This window comes from Meriones unguiculatus, chromosome 15 (genome assembly GCF_030254825.1).
Source record: "Meriones unguiculatus strain TT.TT164.6M chromosome 15, Bangor_MerUng_6.1, whole genome shotgun sequence".
NCBI classification, from domain to species: Eukaryota; Metazoa; Chordata; class Mammalia; order Rodentia; family Muridae; genus Meriones; species Meriones unguiculatus.
In genome coordinates, this window is record NC_083362.1 from 17,879,694 (window position 1) to 17,904,883 (window position 25,190).

At 39.9% G+C, this 25,190-nt stretch overlaps 1 protein-coding gene across 1 annotated transcript in view; it reads left to right on the forward strand.

The window, feature by feature from the left end:
- Positions 1-25,190, forward strand: part of Fbxl17 (F-box and leucine rich repeat protein 17) — a 449,288-nt gene that overhangs the window by 118,437 nt on the left and 305,661 nt on the right. Inside the window, 1 exon segment of the mRNA XM_060368269.1 lies at positions 13,861-13,968. Within this exon segment, the coding sequence (XP_060224252.1) occupies positions 13,861-13,968 (108 nt within the window).

A 25,190-nucleotide genomic window follows, 5' to 3' on the forward strand; every position in this document is an offset into this window, starting at 1 on the left:
GTACGCTCAGATTTCACGGGCGTTGTGTATAATGTTCCTTCTCCATAGTTTACTAGAAGGTGTTTTTCCTTTCTCTCTCTCTCTCTCTTTTAAATAATAAAGACCAGGTAATAATATGGTACTGATTTTCATTTGTTATTTTAGAGGATGACTCTCTTATTATCTAAAGACATTTCCATTTTATTTTGGAAATTTTCTAAGCTTGAATGGAACTTATTCAGGCTAAAAGGAGAGATAAAGTTGAATATGTTTCCTGCCATTCATTTTTCTTCTTGTTTTGAATTGTTTTCTCTCACTATGAATGCAAAAGTCAGACCTGCTGGTGCAAGTGTGCAATCATGGCTACTTTGATGCTGAAGAAGGAGGACTATAATTTCAAGGCCTTTCTAAGGTAGAATGAGTTAAAGGGCAGCCCCTGGGATATAGAGTTGAGACTCTACCCAAAATGAAAGGTCAGAGGAGGGCTGGTTGTCTGGTTTAGTTGTAGAGTGTCTGTCTTTGAAAATACTTGTGTAGAGCTCTGCGCAACCCTCCAAAGGCATATAGAAAGTTTCATCAGCACCATCACCCACTGTGAAGAGCTGTTTAGTACTACTCTACCTGAGTTGTTTCTATGTGTGGAAAACAATGATCGTATTTATGCACCCATTAATTTCATATCTGCTGCTTAAATTGGCATTGAGTTTTGCACATCAATAAATATTTTTGGTAATTATCTCTTTGGCCACAAACACCATCCTTTAGCCATGTCCTGTTTTAAAGTACGGTAATTGTAAGTCATATTGCTATGAACATTGTCATGATTCCTTGATCTCAGCATATTCTATAGGAGTTCCTAAATGTCCTCTTCAGTCAGTGTGTGCCATTTTTTTCAGACTTGTATGCTCTTATAAATAAACAGACATGAACATGATCTAGTGTCATGTCTGACAAGCAGGCACTCAAGTCCTCACTTTTTCTTAGTGGCACTTATTCTGAATCTCATTAGTCAGTTTTGCTTCCATGACACAGTGGTTCCACACTGCTCTGGCTGGAACGATTCATTTCTTCACATCCTGACTTAATGTTTAAGGGGTAGCACAGGCCTGTGCTACAAGTACTTGTGCAGCTGGACTTGGTAGAACTGTCTCCTGAAGAGGCTGCAGTCCTTTGCCTCTCACCTGAGAGCATGGTTGTCATGAGCTTTGCCCATTACTTTAAAAATGTGAGTTTGCATTGTACTTCTGTTGTTGTTGTCAGATGAACATAACGTCTTCCTTACATTTCTACAATTGGCTTCCTTGCAGGGGGCGGCTGTGTGTGCCGAGCATACTGGTTTGGGGTAAATGCAGACCTTCCCCCCCTCATTATTGTTGGCACCTTGCTTACAGTAGGTGAGATTTTATAAGCTCTTCAAAATGTACGAAAGAACTTTTAGTGAGCTATGAATGTATTTGTCTGACGTGATGAAAAATGAATAACCTAATTTAAATTTTGTTTTGATGATGGGTTTTCTTGTTTAAAGAATGTTAACATGAATATGTAAGAAATGTTCTATATTCATGCACCAGATTGTGTGTGTTATTTTTTTAAGCAAGTGATTATTGCCTTTCATTTATGATTAAAACATAGATTATTAGGGCTTTATTCCTTGGTTAGACTTTATCCATCCTGGGCAGTTTTACCTGCTAAAATATTAAAGTCTAATCTAAATATTTTTGCAGCTCAAATGACTCTTGAAGGTTGTGTTCCTGCGCTTTCCCTTTTATATTTCGTGTCAGCCTTCTGGTGATAGGTGTGCTCTTTGCTGTTATGAAATATTGTACATTCAACATATTAGTGAAAATCTGCCTTATGTAACACCCTCACAAATAAAACGCCTGCCATTCTCTTACTACTGTAGACTAAATTTAACGCCAGTAGACAGACTCATTTGGGGCCTTTTCACCCTGTTATGTGTTCCAAAGACATTACCTACAGTAGAACATACTGTGCTCCAAGTGTCATTGGGGTGAAATCATTTGTCCAGAAAAATACCAAGATGTATATCAGTGTACTTATTAGGATTTTGAACTCATGACAAAGTACATGCTATCTTGTTGCATATAGTTAAACTTGCTATTGATACTTTATTGACTGCATGATTCATCCCACTTCCCCTATATATAAATTCAGCCTGAGTATAGAATACACAGTGGTTGTCATTTCTATTTTTAGTAGCTTGGGAGAGGGTAGCTATGACATTATAACACATTTTTATTAACTGCATATATGTTTTTCCTGGGTACAGTTAAGTAAGGTAGCTTTGTATAATAATGTTCAAAATACCATCTCCAAGGAACTAGGGAAGGGAATGAGTCTCAGCACTGGCAGTGGCTAACCTTTAGTGAACCCCTGGGTTTGCATCTCAGCTTCACACTTGTTATTTCAGGTAATGAATAAGGTTTTTAAGGTTTCATGGTTAATGAGAGGTGGGGCGGGATTATAACTTAGGCATTCTGATTCCAGGAATTTCATTAAAGTCATATAATCTTAAATTTCTTTTTGAGATAAGTAAAACTTTTGTCATCATTCTATCTGTCTGTGTATCTATCTGTCTGTCTGTCTGCATGGTGGATTAATTTAACATTCAATCATGCTGATGAATTTTTTTAATTTTAGTTTTGAAACTAAATGCAACTTGTATCTGCCTGTTGATCTCCTAGGCTAACACACCAGTGCACATGTCTACTTTCAAGTGTTTGTAATTCTTACTGCTGTGTGCACCTGTGGCTACACTCATAGACTGTGTTTTCGAATGCTCCTTCCATGAGTCAAGAAGGAATATGCCCAGAATAATCTAGCTCTCCTGTTTCACTTATATCATAAAAATATTACCTTTTGGTTAACTATAATAGTGTTAGTCAAAGAAATGTAACAAACTGAATGAAAGTGGTTCAGTTACGCTCAACTTAAAGATATGAAGTACACCAGTGTCTTCACTTTTCTACGTCTTTAAGATGGAAGTTATAGGCTTTTAAAGTCAGCCAATACAACATGTCAGTAGAGAGACTAACAGATAAGATAGAATGACTTCAAATAGGGAAGTTCATATAAACAAATTGTCAATTTTTCATTGGACACCAATGAAATTTTAAACTTTTAGAAAAAAAATCACTGAATTACAATGCCGTTTTTGAGATCAATCACTGTGTTAGATTATTTCCACTAAAATTGTACACTTCACGTGAACATAGTTGCAGAATTAGAGTGCCTCTAGCGCAGTGCCACTGCCGTGTGCTCATCTGTGCAGCTGCTCTGCCTTGCCCCAAAGTCACTGTTTGCTTGCGGTCATCCAGCAGCTCTGCCTTCTGTACTTTCTGCCTCCTCGTCCGCAATCACCATGTGACTTAAAAAAGGAATGTATACCAAGTCATTTGTTTCCACATATTTAACAGTTTTCTTTTGTGACAGATTATATTTTGTTCTGTTTTTATGTGACAATATTTTATCTCAGATTTTTATAATTTTTTTTGAGCTAGCTCATAAAGTAATATATTTCCTTACGGTACTTGTATATATAGATTTCATTTTTCTTTCTTTTTAAAAAATCTGCATCCTGTACTGCCTTTCCCTGTTCTCCCTCCCTTCTTCCAACTGTCACCTGCATCTCCTCAAATTGTCTTCCTTTCCACTTTTATGTCACATACATTCCATCATTTCCCTCTTCCCCACCTTTCCAAGATCTCTTCATTCTTTTTCTTGCATGCACATGCATGCTTGTACATTTTCATGCTATGCTTGCATGCGAACATACACACAGGCATTTACATCTAGAATTTGCATATAAAAGACAATATAGTAATCAAATGATAAGTTTTCTAGTGTATTAAGAAGGTACGTAAGGCATCCCTCCAAAGAACTAACAAAGAAATGCAAAGGAGAAGAGGAAGAGAACTTTTTGTATAGATTTTGAGAAAGTGAATAAACAAATAGAACATTTTTACTGTGGTTTGTTTTTAAACTTTTTACTGTATCCTCTAACTTATAGTGAAAAGCCTTCTAACACCTGCAGTTTTTTTTTCTATCACGAGACTTCAGACGGTTTTTGTAGCAGCCTGGTGTGGTCATCGTAATTGAGTTCTGGGAGCACGGAGTTTGCTGTGGCCGTAGCTGCCTACTAATCCTTCCCAAAGGCATATTGTGCTCACTTGTTGGACTCTGAAGTATCACCATTTCTCCAGAGCCTTTAGTGAGCAGCTTTGTCAAGTCATGGGCCTGGGGTGTGTTGGCACCTTTGAGTATCTCATGCTACTAAAAAGATAGATTCCTTTACTATCAAGTCACAACCTGGCTGTTAGCCATCCATAATCTAGTTGTCCTCTATCTTGGTTTGGGACATAGGCAGAAGGCCTTGCGAAGCTGAGCTGAACTAACCTGGGATGCCATGTACAGGTTGAATCATTGCTGGGGGTCTCATTTACAGCTTTATTGCCGAGGGTCTCGCTGATGGCTTAGGGACATTGCTCATGGCTTGGGGGAATGGGGCTTCTTTGTGCTCACATCCTAGCTTGTGGCCTCTGCTTTGGGAGGTGGGGACTGTACCTCATGGTCAGATATCAGAGCTTTATTAGAAGTGGATATGAGGTCTTGTACATAGGGGACACACTCCAGTATCTGTTAAGCTAAAGGGTTGTATGAGACTGAGCATGACTGAGTGGAAGAAGTCCTTTATTACTTTATTAGGCACACTGTGATTGCCTTTTTTATTACTATGATAATTCTCCAACTTTTATATCTTTTTTTTTTTTTTGGATTGGAGTGATTCTCTTCTGCTTTCCTAACCATAATCCCTACTAAAGACCACTATTGTCCTCTTTGGATCTTACCTGCTGTGTGGTGGAGGAGCGAGGGCAGATGAGCTGTTGAGCAGGCTCCTTGCACAGTCTTTTGCTGGCTTTATGCTCAACTGCAATTCCTGGCTGTATTGTCCCCTTCAGGCAGAGCACCACTCCGATGGCTGTATGCTGACTTTATTTGGAACCAGAGGATGAGGGTTCTCCATAGTCCTGTTGGCCACTTACAGTGCAAAGCATGGGGGGAATTTAAAAGTTGGCTTTATTCCAAAACCATGCTCCTCACCCCCAAAGAGGCCTCACTGAGCTTTCCTGGGGTATGTGTGAGGAGGCCAGAAGGAAGAACTAGAATTGGTCTTGAGGACGTGAATGTGATGAGGTAGTCACAGTACTCATTTTTCCACTTTATGTCATTACTTTCAAACACATCAGTGAGGGACCAAGCTCTTGGGGTTATTTTCTATGAAAATTGTGTCCTTAGCTTTATGAAGATACTTATCTGCTTTCTTAGCCAGCACTTCTTTGTGCTACTTGGGGGCAATAAAATCAACAGTATAGTTTTTCTCAGATCAGAATTCTAAGTTTAGTATAAAATCAGCAGGCTATTAGTATGTGTCAAAGCAGTGCTTTCTTCACCAATGTGTATTTTTGGAACTCTTATTTGAAATTCTGTGCTGTGCATGGGGGAATCAAGTAATGAATGGTATAGATATCCTGTCTTCATATAGGCACAGGGGTAAGATATTATGAAATGAGGTGGAAAAGATAGGGAGGAGTCAGATCATTCAGGGCATTGTAAGTCATGGAAGAAATCTGTATTTTATCCTAAGAATAGTTGGTGTCATTGGAAGATGCAGAGAGCTGTGATTTGATTTGCATTTGTGAAAGATCACTGCTTCTTGATGTGTGAAGGATTGGTTGGTGGGGTCATGTGTTGAAGTACTGTTTCCAGTCTGTAAGCTATTGAGGGCTTGGATTTTTATTGCATGCAGTAGACAGGACAGAGGTAACTCCAGTATATACTCAAGTCCATCTTTAGTGTTTGTATTCAGTATTAACAACCAGTTAAAAATACATGTTTGATTCATTCACAGGAGTGTTTTTCGATTGGTTCAATAACTATGATTAGAAACTACCAGAAGCTTGTGTCTGGACTGAACCTAGAGGAGTGGGGTGAAGGCTCCCGATTCTTTGATTTGTTGTTTTCAGTTTCTTATCAAGGGCTAGAAATGCTCTTATTATCTGTAGGATTTTGCAGAGTACTTTCAGCTGTATATAAATGTCTATAGATTATTCCATGGTTTTAGTTAATACTTATGGTGGTTTGAATGGGAGAGTCCTGTAGATGCTCAGCTGTTTGAGCATTTGGTTCCCAGTTAGTAGTGCAGTTTGGAAAGATTTAGGAGATGCAGCCTTGCTGCAGAGGGTATGTCAGTGAGTGTAGGCACTGCTTTCTAAACTACTTTATTTGGGGTTACTTAAGCCTCTGCCTCCCTTCCAGCCCCTCAAGCCTAGATAGGAGAGAAAGAAGGTTAGAAGGGAAAGGGGCATAGGTCTCTTTAAACTTAATTCCAACTGGCTAGGGTCATTGAGTTCTTTTGGGGTAATACCAGTCTCATGGTCAGATATCCAGCAGTCCAGGTAACTGGCAACTTTGTTCTTTGTCTGTTCCTCAAAGCCCTTCTTTCCATCCATCCATCTCCAAGTCGCCGTGCCTTCTCTCTGGGCTCTTGTATTTATGCTCTCTCAGAGTCCTCAGAAGTCCACTAACTCTAGGTGGCAAAGACCACGCTCTGCACGAGGCAGTTACCAGCTGTGGGCAAACTAAGGCATTCCCATAGCTCACACCAGGGATTAAAACAAAAACCTGTCTACATAACATTACTGAGTTTTTAAGGAAACCAAAACTTCCACTACAAGGCGTATAGGCTTTGAGAGGTCATAGCCTCACCCCACTGCCAGTTTGTGCTGTGTGCTTGGTGTTTCAGTTGGAGCTGTGATTTCTTAGCTCCATATACATACTGCCATGCCTGCTGCCTGCTGCTTCTTGCCATGATGAGCCTTTGAAACTATTGGCCAAAATAAACTCTTTTTTCCATAAGCCACTTTTGGTGATGTGGCTTTAACACAGGGACAGATAAAGAACTAGTGCAACTACAAGTTGCTTTTCTTCCAGATATTTGAGCAGTGGCTCAAATGCTGGTCCAGACTATAATACCTTACTCAGTGAATCAGTCCTACTTTGATCACAGTACTCCTTGCCCCCTGTGACCTAAGAAAACTCCAAGTCTTAACTAAGAAAAAATTGGATCTCTATTTAGAATCATGAAATTTCTATAAAAGCCGCTCCTGCCCTACATTTTTCCTTTCATGATTCTGAGCCTTTTTAGATGAAAGTGCCTTACTCAGAGTCCACTTACTGCCTTGTCTGTTTTGTTGGTTTTGTAATTTACTGCCATATTCATCTTCTCCAATAACTATGAGTTACAGTACCACTACCCTCTCCTAAGCATCATCTTTGTGCATGGAAGATGCAGTTGTTCCCAGAACATATAAGTATCACAGAGTCCACAGACATCCAGCCCATCTGCATGGGATACAAAGAATGATCAAAGCACCTCTGAGTATTCCTTAATGTGCAGACTCCATTCCTCTATCCGTGACACTCTGCTTCTCAGGCTGGAGGACAGGTGGGAGGCCTTGAACCTATTCTCACCCTTGACTGAGGTTTTAGTGCCGTGAACTATCAAATGGTTAATTTGTCTCTGAACAGATTCTGAGTTTCAGCAGTCCAAAGAGTAGTGGTTAGACCTATCCTTTAGGGGGCACAGATCTCAGCTTTATTGTAAGAAGTTAGCTCTGTTGTGTGAGATCTTGGCTCTAATCCTCAGCACCCACACACAAACCAAGAGGCCTATGTGTGCCTTAGTAGTAGTTCAATTGTCTCCTTAGGAAGTCGGTTGCCTGAGACTTATTGTCATAGCCTTCTGACTGGGGGAATGACAGGGGAATGACAGAGTCGCTGACGGCAGTTATCAGGATCCGAGGAAACTTGGCTTAGCACACATTAAGCCTGGTAAATGTGGCTGTTTATGTCTTCCATATCTTTAACTCAGTGGCTCTGAGTATCCCAAACCTCAGCTGAGTGTGAGCTGTGACAAGAAACGGAGTCTCTAAGTGTAGAAGCCCCCCACAATCTAAGATCACATTGGCAGAATTAGTGGCCACGTGCTGCATGCCTTTGTCTCTTTTCCAGCCAGGGAAGCTTAGTCGTGTGAGGCCATTTCTGCCACACTGGCTGTTCCGTTTGTCTTGCTCGTCCACATCATGTAAACCCATTATTTTTGCCCTCTGTGAGGCTTTCTCCCCAGCCCTGAGATTTCAGACCCAAGCTCACAAGAAACTACTCTCAGAAAGATTTCTGACTAAGTCTACTCCTCGAGAGTTGATGAGAAGCGGCACTGTCTCCCTCTGCTCCTTTCAATCCTGCACTGCAGGTTTCAAGGTTAGTTGTTAGACAGGGTCCCTTTATGGTTCTGAACAGAAGCTGCCAGTGTCTTTGCATGTGATTGTGTTTGTTCAGGCCAGTCATGTTCTGCCTAAGTCATGTGAATCATGCTGAGTCTGGCATCCTTCCCCTTGTTTTCACAGTAGCTTTGACTCAGACCTCAGCATCTGATTTGCAAAATGATTTTGTTTTTCCACAGCGCAGAGTCACATTTCTGTTTGTACACTGATTCTCACTCTCCACTTTGTTGTTCTATAGTCTGTATTCTCCAAGTAAATGTGTCACACACTACAAACTTAGAATTCCTCAGTGTCATATAGAGACTTTTGACAAAGGGTTCTGAGACATTTGGATATCTTACATTAAAAGTGAACCCTTATTACTGCATATCAGGTATGCATATTAATTCAGGAACACCATGAACATGGATATTAGTGACAGCATAATTAGGAAAATGAAAAGTAGCACATAGCTTAGAAATGGTTTAAATCTAGAATATATAAAAATCTCCTTCAGTTTAGGAAGACAATCTAATTCTTTAAATGATTTTTATCAATTCTACTCCTAGATATTTACTCAAAATAAATAAGAATATAGTTCTGTATAAAGACTTATATGTGAGAAACATTATCTTTCAAAATCCTAAATTGGAGAAATTTCAGATATTTATTAACTGGTCCAATGTACTGTGTATAGTCAATTCTATATAGCAATTCTATATAATAGTTTTGCTGATACACACACACACACACACACACACACATACACACATATACACACACGTATAGATAAATCTCAGAAACATTTTACTAGGGAAATAATTACACAGAAGGCTGCTTATGATGGATTTACGGTTACATGAAAGTTTCTAGATCAGGCAAAGGTTAAAGACAGAAACATATCTGCAGCATTGCCAGAGTCTTGGGATGGAGGAATGGTTGACTTCATATGGATGCAAAACGCAAAGAGGATTGGTTGCAGAATGGTAAATGCTAAAACCACGTGAACTACACTTAGCTATACTGTTTAAGTTTTTAAGACAGAGTGCATTTATTTAGCAAAAAGGATATATTTCTGAATTATACAGTGAAAAAAGTAAGTTTCTTAGTGTTTTCATGCCAGGAATTTAGACTATACTTTTAAAATGGGGAAATTGTTCTTACAAAGTTATGCTAAAAGCCACCATAGTACCAGGGTGAAGAAATAACTATTCAGTTTGTTTTTTTTTTTTTTGGTTTTTTTTTTTTTTTTTTTTGGGCTTTTGAGCCCCAAAAGACAGCATCCCCTGGGCAATTCTTCTCAAGTAAAAGGTTCATGGCTGTCATCTGAAGATTAGATTAAATGCATGTTAGGATTCAGCACACAGCTAGCAGGATCCAGGCTCTGCAGTCTGATCAAGTTCCAAGATAAGCATGATGCTGGGTGGTCGCATAACTAGTTAGCATGCCAGAGTTTCGTTCCGTATAGGAATTAACCAGACAGATCGAGATGGGAGCCTACTATAGAGGTCCTCTGAGAGGCTCCACACAACAGGGGATCGAAGCAGATGCTGAGACTCACAGCCAAACTTTGGGCAGAGTGCAGGGAGTCTCATGGAAGAAGATGGAGGTAGGGATACAAGGACATGGAGGGGACAGGAATCCCATGAAGAGACCAACAAAGCTAAAATATCTGAGCCTAGAGTGTCCTGCAGAGATTGATACACCAACCAAGGGCCATTAATGGAGAGGACCTAGACCGCCTGCTCAGATGTAGCCTATAGGCAGCTCAATCTCCATGGGGTTCCTGAGTAAGGGGAGCAGGGTCAGTCTCTTTGATCACTAGCTGTGGTGATGCAGCCTTACCAGACCACAGAGAAAGAGGATCCAGGCAGTCCTGATGAGACTTAACAAGCAATGGGCAGGTGGCAATAGTGGAGAACTCCCCCTTTCAGTGGACTAGGGGAAGGGGAGAGGGGGGGAAGAAGGAGGGAGGGTGGAACTGGAAGGAGTTGGGGGAGGGGGCTATAATCAGGATATATTTTGAATAAATTGTGAAAAAATTAAAATAATAAAAAATGGTAAGGATGATGCAACAAGGCTGGTCATGAAGACCAGACTCTGAAGGTCCATTTGATCTTGTTCACCAGAACCTGAGCATAGTCATCTCTGAGGCTCTTTTAAAATACAGTAGCACAGGGTCTACCCAAAGAGGTCATACTTCCCGCTGTGACTCTGCTGTGTTGAATAGTTGGCTGCAACAGCCCCCTCCCCACTCCATCTCCATCACCATTATCTTAGAGTTTCCCCATAATCCAGAGCTCCCAGGTTGTGCTTAGGATCTCTAGCATGAGTAGAAGAAGAAAGGCACACATGTCAGTTCTGCTGGTTTTGAATTCTTTTCTTGCACCCATCAACTCCTCAGTTTTGGCTGTGACTCAGTACAGAAGAAATGTGATCAGAAGTGAGGATACTACTTAGCATGTGTTGAAAAATTAGGATTTCTTACTGCTCAAAGCATTGTGCATGCACTGTTTTATCTTTACTCTCATATTTTACTCAAGAAGTCGGCACCACTGTTTTCTCTGTATTATATAAAGACAAAACAGAGAAGTGACTTCTCCAAATTCCTTTTTCTGTGTGTAAGCGTAGGACATCCATGTGGACATCGAAAGCTAGGTACCAAGATTCTTGGGTTCTTGAGAAGCCGAGACCCAATACTTGCCTTGTACATTCTATACTTAGGTTTGTGCCAGGATCTCTGTCCCAGGCCTCTCACTGATCTGTTTGTAGGATCAGTGTTTCAGAGTTGAGGGCCTCTGAAATTTGGACCAATTAAATCTTTTAAAATAAACTTGTACTCAATCAGAGTGATTCTATATTTCAGAACTTCACTCTCTTCTCATTTTTACAGGCTTTGTTGATGTTGGAGACTCGCCTCAGTGTCTTGTTCTGATGGCTTCAGCTAAAAGATGTTCCGTTCCTTCTCTCTGAGAGTTCAGGATCCTGGGACCTGAGTTCTCCTGTATTTCTTATCGGCATCTGAGTTCTTTTCCACCCTCCTTAAGAAAGGGTTCGATGCTGCTCTGAGATTGAGAAGGGTATTTAACTTACTGACCATGTACTTAACCTCTGTAACCTTTATTCTTGGGTTTTAATTAAAGATCGCGTTAAAGATTGACGCTTCCAGTAGTTTTAGTGCTTTATGTATTCCACGTTAGCATAATGTATTTGGAAGGCTGAGTGTAAGGCAGGCCCATTTTTAATTTATCAATGGCACCTTTAGTCTTAATATGCTTAAGCATACTTTACTTTTGAAGGCAGAATTAATCTTTTATCAGACCTACCATGGATGCTTTTGTTTCATTACTTTAGGGAAATGTTCCTGTGATTGTTTTAGAATTAATGTTCTGCACATACTTTTGCTCCCTACTGTCTGTAGAGCATTAAGATACAAATAAGAGTCATCCATACTAAAATAAATACAAAAACAATGGATGTCATTGCTGTCTGAAATCTAACAAAGGTGTTTGATTTCATTTTGGATGAAGAGGGCTGGTGAGATGGCTCAGCAGATAAGAGCACTGGCTCTTCTTCAGGAGGTCATGAGTGTAATTCCCAGTAACCACATGGTAACTCATGACCATTTATAAAGGGGTCTAGTGCCCTCTTCTGGCATGCAGGTGTACATGCAGACAGAACACTCATTAACAAAACTAAAACAACTCACACACACATACTCTTTCTCTCTCAATCTCTCAGTCTCTGTGTCTCTCACTCTCTCTGTCTCTGTCTGTCTGTCTCTCACCCTCATTTTGGACAAAGAAAGTAAATCCACAAGTAATCATGTGGTAACATGTGTTTGTATTTAACTTGAACCTTTGTGAAACCATAAAGAAAAAAAATTCACATAATTACAGAAAAAATATATATTTCTCCACATATATGTGGAGAAAAGTTTTGGAGATGATTGAGACAGAAATAGAGTTTCATTCTGCCTTTCATTCTTAAAGCAAAGCTGATTAGAAATATCCAAAACTAATACTTTTTTTTTTTTTTTGTATCATCAGGGCCTCTGACTTTGGCGTAACTTGAGAGTCACTTGGGGGCTTATTAAAAGTATGGATCCTTGGGTTCCATCCCCTTTACTTTTAATTTTGTAATAAACTCCACAGAGGATTTCAGTATGCATTGCACTGGGGTTCTCCAGAGAAATAAAACTTTTAGGAGATTTTCTCTTTTTCTGTCAAGAACGTCTTATACAGAATTGACTTATATGATTCAGAGACTGAGAAGTTTGAAGAACTCTACCCGGCGACTTGGGGGCTTGGGAGAACATCTGGTATAGTGACAGTCTGAGTCTGAAGGCAAGAGACATGGTCTCGCAGCTGGAAGACAGGAACTGCAAGGAAAGGACAGGAGCAGAGAACATGTGGAGTTAGTATTGGTGGCCCTGCTCAGTTTATAAATGTCCTGCTGATCACTGAGCGGAGCCCTCGGGGGGCTATAGCCTGCAAACAGCGTCAATAAAGATGTGAACAGGAGAGAGAGGAGGAAACCCAGAACAAGATGTGGGCCAGCTCTTGTCAGTATCTCTTTTGTTTCTATAAAAAAGTATGATAAAAATTTAATTTAAAAACGTGGATATTAGATCTATAATATAGGACAAACATACTAAAATCTGTACACCTAAAGAAGCTAAGCAAGAAGGAGGACCCTGGGTAAGATGATCAGTTCTCGCTCAGAAAGGCAAATGGGATGGACATCAGAAGAGGGAGAAAACAGGGAACAGGACAGGAGACTTTGAAAGACTCTACTCAGCAAGGTATCAAAGCAGATGCTGAGACTCATAGCCAAGCTTTGAGCAGAGTGCAGGGAATCTTATAAAAGAAGGGGGAGATAGAAAGACCTGGAGGGGACAGGAGCTCCACAAGGAGAGCAACAGAAACAGAAAATATGGACCCAGTGGTCTTTCCTGAAACTGATACTACCACCAAGGACCGTGCATGGAGCTAACCTAGAACCCCTGCACAGATGTAGCCCATGGCAGCTCAGTATCCAAGTGGGAACAGGGACTGTTTTTGACATGAACTCAGGGGCTGGTTCTTTGATCACCTCCCCCGATGGGGGGAGAGGGGAGTAGCCTTATCAGGCCACAGAGGAAGACATTGCAGCCAGTCCTGATGAGACCTGATAGGTTAGGGTCAGATAGAAGGGGAGGAGGACATCCCCTATCAGTGGACTTGGGGAGGAGCATGGGAGGTGATGAGGGTGGGAGGGAGGGTGGGATTGGGAGGAGGCTACAGCTGGGATACAAAGTGAATAAACTGTAATTAATAAAAATAAATTAATTAAAATTAAAAAAGAAGTATGAAAGCCTGGGTATAGCAGCTGTGAGGCGAAGGAGTTCTTAGTTATGCAGGTGAAACTGCAGCATGTTTGCTGATTCAAATGACCCGTCAGAAAGGGGAAGATTAGTGAGCCACTGTGAATCAGACCTTTGTAGGTGTCAAATCATAGTTCACCACTTGAAGCAACTTTCTTCATGTTTGTTTTCTAGGTGACAGACCAGTCAGTGAAGGCCTTTGCTGAGCACTGCCCTGAACTCCAGTATGTTGGTTTCATGGGCTGTTCAGTTACTTCCAAAGGAGTCATTCACCTCACCAAGGTGAGTACCATAGCCCCATCGTGCTGAGGTTTCTGAGTATCATGAAGGCGACCGGCCATACTATTATCCCCATCAGTCCTCCTTTTGTTTCTAGGCAGCCACTGCACATGGAGCTGTATCCCAGACCATCTTTTTACTTTTTGCTTTGTGGCACGATTGGCTGTGATCTTAACATGTAGCTCAGGGAGTCCTCCTGCAGTAGCCACCGATTAGCAGGAATCACAGGCCTGTCACACTTGGTTTAGTTCATTGCTTGTCTTGAACCAGTGTCTTCTGTTGCCTAGTTGCTCACAAATTCACAGGTTCTGGATCAGCCTTTCTTCTGTGTGGCTGGCTTTATGGGCATTTTCCAATTGTACCTGGCTTTCTGGAATAGCCAAATGTGGTTCACCAAAAATAGTTAGATAACTACTACAGAAGTGTGCCAGTATTTGATAAAGTAAAATGAGTTTTATAAAACTATCTCCTTACTTTTTGTAAATGGAATTCTTATTTTAAAATAAAACTGTGCTTTATGTTTTCATTGCTGCTACTTATAAAGAAATGCATTAAAGAAATGGATGTCACTTAAATTTTAACTTAGATCATTGTATGTAGATGATGCATTCATTCAGTTTCAGCTACTCTTCTATCACTGTGCCCTGGGACCATTTGCTTTAAAAAGACAATTTAATATTACTAATCTGACTCTATTAGATGAGCTGGGAATGTATCTCACAAAGTTTGCCTGCTGGCTTAGAGTCTGAAGACAGGAGAGCCAGGGTTTCCCAGGTGGAAGATAGTAATCTAGGGAGAGGACAGTAGGGGTGACTGTGACATTGGGTATTGATGGTTCTGCCTAATGACTACTAACACCCAACCATATAGTTTACAAACGATGAAGGCACAGGCTTTTTGGCAGCATGTTTCATTTCTGCCCCATTCCATAGCTCCGAGATGGTTAGGGGCTAACTTTTACACCCATGTGATAATGAACAGGCTCCTGTGAAGTCGACCTGTGTGGCACCTGACTGTGCACCACAGCTTTAACTCTTACCACATTGCACTTAGGGAAGGAGGGCTGCTGTTGACCTCTTGACATAACAGCAGAATAGCCGTGTCCTTCAACTTCCTCTCTAATGATTACAAAGCTGTTGCGTGGCAGCACAATGCTGAAATAAATAGGAGGATCACAGCTCACTTTATGCTTGATCTGTTTGGCTCTCTTCAGGGTTACAGTTTAGTGAGTGATCTTTCCTTCCTTCTAGGAAAATGAACAAATGTTTCTGCATTACGTAAGAATGTGGTGGGGGTGGTGAATAGGTGCCCAAGCTCCTGTATCAGCACGGTTCTGGTCCTTGGCTTTGCCACTTACTAGCTAAGAGGGCAAATTATGTTTCCCTCTTGTTAACTAAGGCACTATATGACAATGCTTCCCTCAGGGAGAGTGAAGTATGCAGTCGCTATTACCATCAAAATAGATTCCACACTATGCAGATTGTTGGAAAATTTGTGCAAACTTTGGTTTAAAAAAAAATCAAATCGCCATTTTGGCATGTTTTAAAGAGGGACTGTGGTCAGATTGTATCTGAAATGACTGATCAGACTAATTTTATTCAGAGGAACAGTGCCTAAAGCTAGAGGAAAAGACAGCATATCAATTATCGATATACTAGCATATCTTAGTATAACCAAGACCATATGTAAGCACATATTTTTATTCATTCCCTGAAACCTTGGCCTGACAGGCTTGGGAGATGAGTGTTTTTCTGGTCCCTTCTAATGCTGTGTAGAGTAGAAATGCCATGGGACGAACAGATTGTACTCAACTGTTACAGTGACCATATGTGGGATTTTTATGATCACTCAAAATTGTACTCATTAAAGAGAAAACAAGATTGCCATATAACTTTGTGCTTCCTTGAGTGTTTGAGATGGTCCTGAATCTTAGTACACTTGTACTTAAGAGAATGAGAATTGTTATCCTCAACAAAGTAGCAGCTACAGTAATTATATGGCTGGAAAGTGCTATTTGCTGGGAATGTTCTTCTGAAGTTTATAGGCAAGGCTTTTGGTGTGGCCTGTTAATAGGTGGAAACTTGATGGGTCTTGTTAAAGCTACCCCACAGAGTTCTATTCTACACATTTCCAGTGTATTTATGTAGGTGAGATGACTGGCTTGTGGTATAGTAATGCTTATTTTCCTGTATTCAAATGATAGCAAGGTGGCATTGTATAAAGCATGCAAATCTTTTATAAGCCCGTGGAACTAAAGTTTTATAACACTCAAGGTTGTTTATAACCAGTTACTAATGTGTTCATAAAATACTGATCAATACATCTAGTACCCCTTAAAATTGTATTTTTTTGTTATCATTATAATATATAATTTTTAATGAAATGAGTAGGGACATACAAAATATTGTGTTGAGAGTAATCACCTTAAATATGTTTTTTTATATGATTAAAAAATCTATAACACATTTTATGATTTTGTGGGTTTTGCAGTTTACTAGTAAAGAAAGTGGCATAAAATCTCTTCATTAATTTCTGCATAGGAAGTCACACACTTGGATTAAATGATATATTCTTAGACTAATAGTTTCTTGTACTTTAAAGAATCAAAGAGTTTAGGAATTGTTGATCTGGGGAGACTGAGAAGCTGCTGAGCCAAACTGAGAAATGGCAGATGTTTTAGTGTATTTAGTTAAAAAAACAAAAACAAAACCAGGGCTTTGTGACTTCTGTAGTTGTTAAGCAGAGGGCCAGAGGACAACAGACTGGGGCTAGGTGGAAGGGTGTCAATATCGCACAATTGTGGTTGCCTTGGGTCACTTCCACTTGGAGATCCTCAGCCTCAACTGGAGTCCCAACTTTCTCGTGCTCCTTGTCCCCACACCTAGTGATCCCAGACACTGTCCCAGTAAGGAAACCTCTTCTACACTTGTCCATCCTGCAAATGAGGCCCAGGTTGGGAAAGTCAGGTCCACTGCACTGTGTTTGGAAATGTCAGTTACATTAGAGCTGAGGGCTCCATGTCAGAGGCCAGAATGTTGGCTAGCAACTCCCTTGTATCAGAACTGGCCTCTGCCCACAAAGCTGGACTTGCCACTACATCCTACCTGCTTGTGAGTATAAAATGTCTTCTCTTGCTCTTTTTCAAAACAAATCCAGTAGATGAAAGTGTACAATTAGTCCCCCTGCTCATAGGGAGTGTTTCTGTATTTCTTTTCGCTAATGCAACTACAAGGAACACGTGAAAGTGCTAGAAATACCTATGAACCGACTGCTACCAGCTTAAGTAAGAAAAGAGAGCTTACTGTAAGGGATTAAAACAAGCCATACATGTAAACATTGTGGCTTTATAATGATTGTGGATTTACTGTCTTGCTCCAGTCAACTCTTAAACAAATAAAATACAGGGAAAAAAAACAGTTTCAAGGCAGGCATGATAGCACATGCCTTTAATTCCCTCATTCAGGAGGCAGAGGCAGGGAGATATCTTTGACTCTGAAACTCCCTTGTTCTACATAGTGAGTACCAGGAGAATCCAGGCTAAGTAGAGAGACACTGCCTTGGAAAAAAAAAGTTTTAAAGATTCTGAATATCAGGGACCATGCATACACTTGAGTTAGACCCTTACACATACAAGGACAGTGGGCAGCTTGGTGGGCATATGGTCCCCTAGAGAGGGGAGAGGGAACTGCCTCTGGCATGGACTCCGTGGCCTGCTTTTTGATCACTTCCTTCTGGCTGGCTGCCTCACCAGGCCACAGGGGAAGAAGTCATGCTAAGTCCTGATTCCACTTGATGTGCTGGTCTGAGTTGGTAGGGGGAGGTTCTCCTTATCTGAGGAGTAAGGAGGGGACATAGGGAGAAAAGGGAGGAAGGATAGGAATGGGAGGTGAGGAGGGAGGGCCTACAATCAAGATGTAAAGTGAATAAATAAATAAAGTAATTGAAAAAAGAGATTCTGGATATCAGGCAACAGAGAACAATGATCCCTGAGGTTTGAGAAAGGTACAAGAAGAGTCCTGTGATTGTCTCAGAGGACTGTACTGAAGGATTTCCAGAGTACAGAACAGGGAAGGGTAGCATACAAAGCTCCAGTGAGCTCTGTGAGGTGATGGCGTGGAGGCTTCTCAAGGAAAAATAAGAATTGCCATGTGATCAATTATCCAGAAACTGAATTCAGGGTGCCAAAAAGGTCTTCTCACTCCCATATGCATTTTAGCAGTATTCACAATTACCTTATGGAAACCACACAAGTGTTCACCAGAAGATGAGAGGATAAAGATAATGCAACATACACCTCCTTGCTCTATACACAGACTTCCCATGTTGTCCAGTGTTTAGCCTGTGTCATCACAGGGATACCAACAATATGAATGATCAAGCCAGTATTTTCTCTTTAAAACCTACCAGCCCTGCAGACACACTTGCCATTGAGAAATTACCTGGATGGAAATGACAGAGACAGAGACAGTAATTTAGTAAAGAAATAGAGATATTGAAGTGGACTCAAGCTGAAATGAAGATCAAATTAAAAAGCCCAGTAGCCCAACTAGGAATTTCAAAGGAAAGACTTATAAATGAATGACTCAAGATAGCATATGCAAGGGACATGAAAAATCAAATAAAAACAAAACAAAAACCACACATACAGGAAGTACAGGACACCAAACCAAACCAAAGAAAAAAAACTAACCCCCCAAAGCAAATAAATTAAAAAAACCCAAACCTTTGAATTATGGACGAGGGAGAAAAATCCCAAGTCAATGGCATAGACCAGGTCTTCAACAAGGCCATAGAAGAAAACTCCCCCAAATAAGAAGAAAGACACATTCGTACGGAAACAAGAGGCGTACAGAGCACCAAATAACAAGACAAGAGAATCTTCACAGCATATGAGAGTATATATAACACAGGTTGTGTACTGAAAACTCCAAGAGAAAATACACAAGTCACATATAAAGAAAAAAACCATTGTAATAACAGCCAATTTCTCAAAGGGAACTTTGAAAGCCAGAAGAGCCTGGAGCAAGGCATTCCAAGTCCTAAATGACGGTGACTGCCAATCTAAAATATTATATTCAGCAAAATCATCTGCCATGATTGAAAGGAAAAAGAAAATTTTCTGCAACATAAACAGCTTAAAAAAAGAATCTAAATATCCAACAAACCAAACCTAAGGAAAATATAGGAAATATGTGAAAATAATATGTGAAATATTATGAGAATCTGTGGAAAGAAATATGAAGCCATAGTTATTAAAACACAGAATACCACTGAGAACACAAACACACCACACAAAAAAAAATCAGCAACAACACAATGACCACAACTAACACACACATTCAATAATAACTTTAAATATCAAGGGCCTCATCCCTCCCATCAAGAAATGCAAACTTGCTGAATAGGCTGGGAAACAGAATTCATCTATCTGCTGCCTATCTTTTGCTGCTGGTGGTGCTTTTTTTTTTTCTGTTCCCCCCCCCCCCCCGACAGGTTTCTCTATATCTCTGGCTTTCCTGGAATTCGTTCTATAGACCAGGCTGGCCTTGAACTCAGAGATTCTCATGCCTCTTCCTCCTGTGTGCTAGGATTAAAGGTGTTATGCACCATGACCCAGCTGAAACAGCATAATTTTAAAGATAGGCACTGCTTAAGAGTAAAAGAATAGACCAGTTAGCAAGCAGGTCTTACTATTCTAACATATGGCAAAATAGACTTCAAACTAAAACTAATCAGAAGCAATAAAGAAGAACACTTCCTTCTGATTAAGGGGACTGTTAAGACAGTATTATCCTAAACATACATTCATCAAACTAATGACACCCTTTTTCATTAATATCCAGTACTAGAGTTAAAAGAAAGGTTAGTACCAATCCATTAGTAGTAGGTGTTTTTGGCTCTAGCTGGCAATGTGAACCTCAGAGAGAGGACTCTAAAAAATGAGGCGGGCTAAAGTCTCATGCAGTAGCCAACTCTATTCAGAGCATTAGACTATTCGTTCTCTGAGGGTTAAGAAGAGTCACTTGAGTAAAGCATCCAATCACAGGGACAAGCTGCATGTGGCAGGCAGGTGGCATGTGACGAAAACATGTTTTTCCAGAAGGCATATAAACAAATAACAATGGCCAGTTGTAATGAGTAATCTGAAATAAACTCACACCCATCTGCTACACTTGTGAGCAGGAGGAAAGCACACTGTGGGAACAGTTTTGGATTTAAAAGAAACTCAGGTCACAGGACTCTTCTTGCCTTGCTGTCTTGGCATTTTCTCACAGCACTCAGAATTCTTAGTGCTGACTCCATTCTTGGAAATAATTCTGACTGTGACTTCAGTACTCACTTTGTCTATTGTACAAGTCATATGGACACAAATTAAACAGAAATGTCAGAATTTACTGACATCATACAGCAAATGCATTCAACAGAATACATCCACAGAGTCTTCTATCCAAACGCCAGGGAGGACACATTCTGCTCAGCACCACATGGGAGCTGTTCTAAAATAAACCACATTGCAGAGAGCAAAACAAATCTTTATAGACTCAAAAGGAATGAAAACACTCCTTGTATCTGATCTGACCACAGTGCAATAAAAATTAAAATTGGCCACAAACAAATATTTCATAAAAACACAAAGTCATGGAGATTAAAAACTTACTACTAAATGATGGGCAGGTCGAAAAAGAAACCAGAAATACAGAACTTCTTGGTAAATGAAAATACAACACAGCAGAACCTCTGGGACACATTGAAAACAGTACTACAAGGAAAATCTTTAGCTCTAAGTGCTTACATTTGAAAAAAAAAAAAAACAAACATAAAAACAAGCACAAATAAATGTGTATTCTATGAAGCTGGAAAATCTGAGAGAAATGCATGATTTTTCTAGATCTAGCCAAAACACCAAAATTAAACCAACAGAAATTCAACAGCCTAAACAGACCCAAGTGAGGAGATTGAAATTATAGAAAAAAAAACCTTGTAAGAACAGTCTGGGACCAGATGGATTCACAGCAGAATTCTATTGGGCATTTAAAGATCTACAGCCTTTCCTTCTTAAACCCTTTAAAGAAAGAAGAAGAAAAGAAACAGAAGGAACACTTTCAAATATTTTCTACAAAGTCAGTTGACTTTAATAACCAAACCAGTTACACACACACACACACACACACACACACACACACACGAGAGAGAGAGAGAGAGAGAAACAGAGACAGAGAGAGACAGAGAAAAGAGAGAAAGACAGAGAGAGACAGAACATATTATAGGCCTTTATCATCAATGAACATAGATTGAAATATACTCAGTAAAATAATTGCAGCCAGAATACAGACATACGTCACAAAAATTATTCACTATGACTAAGTTGTCATTAGCGCTGAAATGCAGGGATGATTCAAAAGATGCACAATTTAGTAAGTGGAATAAACCACATAAATAGACATAAAGACAAAAATTATGTGATCTCAGAAAATGCAGAAAAAGCCATTCATAAACTCCAACATGCCTTTATGATAAAAGTCTTAGAGAATGTCTTGGGGCTAGAGGGAACATACCTCAATATAATAAAAGCTGTACACAGGAAACCCACAGCTACTAAGTGGAGAAAAGCTTGAAACGGTTCTGCTGAGGTAAGGAATGAGACAGGGTTGGTCACGGTCCCCACTCCTTTTCAACATTGTCCTTGAAGCAGAGCAAGAGACAGAAATTAAAGGGATAGAAATAAGGCAAGAAAATGACAAACTGTTCCTATCTGCAGATGATAGAGATCATGAAACTTTTAGAAATGATGAACAAATTCAGCAATGTGGCAGGATAGAAAAAAAAATAAACTTCTAAAACTTAAGAGATCTTCTATACATCACCAACAAACACCCAGAAAGGGAGATCATGGACACACTCCTGCTCATAATGGCCTCAAAGAAAATAAGGTATCCAGGAATAAACCTAACCAAGGAAATGAAGGAGCTCTACAGTGAACACCTGAAACCACAGCAGAAATGGATAAAGACATTAGAAAACAGACATCTCATACTCATGGCCTGATAGAATTAACATTGTAAAAATGAATATTCTGGGGCTGGAGAGGTGGCTCAGAGGTGAAGAGCACTGGCTGCTCTTCCAGAGGTCCTGAGTTCAATTCCCAGCAACCACATGGTGGCTCACAACCATCTATAGTGTCCTCCTCTGGGCGCAGGTGTTCATGCAGACAGAATATTGTATAGACAATAAATAAATCTTAAAAAAAATAAAAAAAGACTTTTCTATCAAAGCAGGTTCAGTGCACTCCAATAACACCTGCATCTCATTCTTCCAGAGATGGAAGAAGAGTACCCTAAATTTTATATGGAAACAGAAGACCCCATTAGCCAAAACCAACCTGAGTTGGAAGAATTATAATTCCAGATCTGAAGATACATTACAAAGCCATAGTAAGAAAAATAATATGGCTTTGGTACAAACACAGATGTGAAGACCAATGGAATAAAACCAAATACCCAAACATGAGCACATGGAACTTCAGACATTTAATACTTGACACCAACTACAAATATCAGAAAAAGTGTCTTCAACAAGTAGTGTGAAAACTGGATTTCCTCAAGCAGAAGAATGAAATTAGATTCATATCTAACACCTTGCACCAAAAACTGTCTTCAAATTGTAAACCTAAATGTGAAACCTGAAACACTGATACTGCTGGGAAAAAGCATGGGTGGTACCCTACATGACATATATGGAGGGAAGGAGTTTCTGAATAAGAGTCAATTTGCTTAAGAATTAAGTTTAACAATTGACATTTGGGTTGCTATGAAACTAAAAAGCTTCTGTACAGCAAAAGAAACAATTGGCTGGAGTGAAGAAGAAGCACAGAGTATGGGAAAGAATCTTTGACAGCTAGACACCTGATAGATGTTTACTTTCCATAATATACCAAGAATTAAAAAACAAACAAACAAACAAACAAAATGAATGACGTTTAAAAAATGGATGTGGGACCTGACAAGGAAACTTTCAAATGAAGAAAAAAGACTGTCTGAGAAATAACTCAAAAAGTGTTTATGGTCCTTAGCAGTTAAGGAAATAAAAATAAAAACAACTTTGAGATTTTTATCTTCGGTTAGAATGGCAGAGATCTAGAAAACAACCAACAATAAATGATTTAGGGAAAATGGGTAAAGGGAACTCTCATACAATTGTGGTAAGATTTCAAACTGGTGCAGCCACTCTGGAAATCAGTGTGGAAAATCCTCAAAAAGTTAAGAATAAGTGTACCTTATTCATATGTACCATATGACCTACTATGTATACCTCTCCTTGGCAGATGACCAAAGGACTTACACTCCACAGGTACTTGCTGAGCTATGTTCATTGCTGCTTTATTCTAAGTAGATAGGAAATGGAAACAACCTAAGTGTCCTACAATTGATGAGTGGATAATGAAAATGTGCACATACACTGTGTAATACTATTAAGCAGAAAAGTAAAACAAAGTCATGAGTTGTGCAGTTAAATACATTGAACTAGAAAAGATCATATTGAATGAGGTAGCCTAGACCCAGAAAGACAAATGTATTCTCAGTTACTAGAGGCTTCTACTTCCACATCTTCAGAGGTAAATGCATGGCCTGCGGCAACTACAGACCCCAGGAAATAAGATGAGACCAAGGCTAGGATAGAAGGATTCAGGAGCAACAGAGTAAATAGCACAGTACAAGGGATCTGGTAAGGAAAATTGGAAAAGGAATGTGTCCTTTCGGGGTGGAGTAACGACAGAAGGAGAGGGGAGGGGAAGAGAGAGGACCAGGATCCAGGCAGGATCTTAGAGGGCAAAGAGCAAAGGAGGGGCTTTCTAGGGAGGGGAGAGAGAGGGAAATACAGGAGGAGGAAGGTTGGTAAAACAACAGTATGGATGTCTGAAAAAAGTCACAAAAATTCATACCATTAGCTATATACCTTAAAAATACCACACAAGCAAACACCCCCAAAAGCATAACACATACATAATTTAGTGTGTAAGTGTACAAACATAGCTTTAATTAACTTTTCTCAGATGGACCAATGGCATTCCCTCCAAGGGTTCAAGACCATCTGACAAAACCCCAGTACGAGCCATGAGATGTCCTCTTTAGAGTTGTTGGCCAGGGATGGCCAGGGATACCTAAGAGACTTCTAAAATTCACAACCTATTTCTGTTCCCTTGGTTATTCCCAAGAGGTAGAACGTTAAGTCCCCATTGCTGAAGACAGCACACTTAAGAAACAGAACCCAGAAGTCCTTAAGCTGGTACTGACCTGAATCCCATCTCCCTGAGTATTACCTTTTGTGGTACCAGAAGGTGCAATGCAAGATCCAAAGAAGGAAAGCAACCAACAGCTGTCATATCTGTGAGCCGTGACAGTGACAAGAATGGCACAATAATCCTGCAAGTGCGGTAGTGGCACACATACCTTGGTGTTAACCGGTGGTTCTCTAGTTGGACTGAGGCAGTGCTCAGCAAGAGGGAGACCATGCCTGGTAATGGAATAAAAAGTAGATAACTACTCAAAACTAGTAGCTAGTGAGGTCATGTGCTGAGGAGAATCTAGAGCCACTAAATTACTAAACTATAACTGATTATGTTGTTAGCATACCCATAACAACAATCTATACACACTTTAGACCCACAGATAATTGTAGTCTTCAACATGCATCAAGAAAATTTTCCTTTGTGACAGATGGAGACTACAAGAGAAAACCAGTCAATCAATATGCAGAGTTGTAGCACAGTCTCAGTGAATACACTTACTCACTTCTGCATTGTAAGCACTACTGCACCACAGGCTCAGGGAATGTTGAAATTGAGAGTGGAAAAACCGTAAGAACCAAAGGGTCAGAGAGTGTGAAGAGATACTGTATCTCCTAGTAATGTAAGAAAACACACCCGTAAAGTCTACACATAACACTATATAAACTCAACAGGTTATGTTTGGAAATATGTCTGTATATATGCACAATAAGGATTGATGGAAAAGGAGGCTGTGAGTTTGATGGAAGATAGGGAGGTGTATATGGGAGGGCTTGGATGAATGGAAGGGAGAAATGTTGTAATTTTGAAAGTTAGTTGAATTTTTAAAAGGATAATATAATACATATTCACAGTGAAATTTCATTCAACCATTGAAGAAGAAGGACATCCCATCATACGTGACAATATGTTGAGTCTGGGAAATGTTACATTGAGTAAA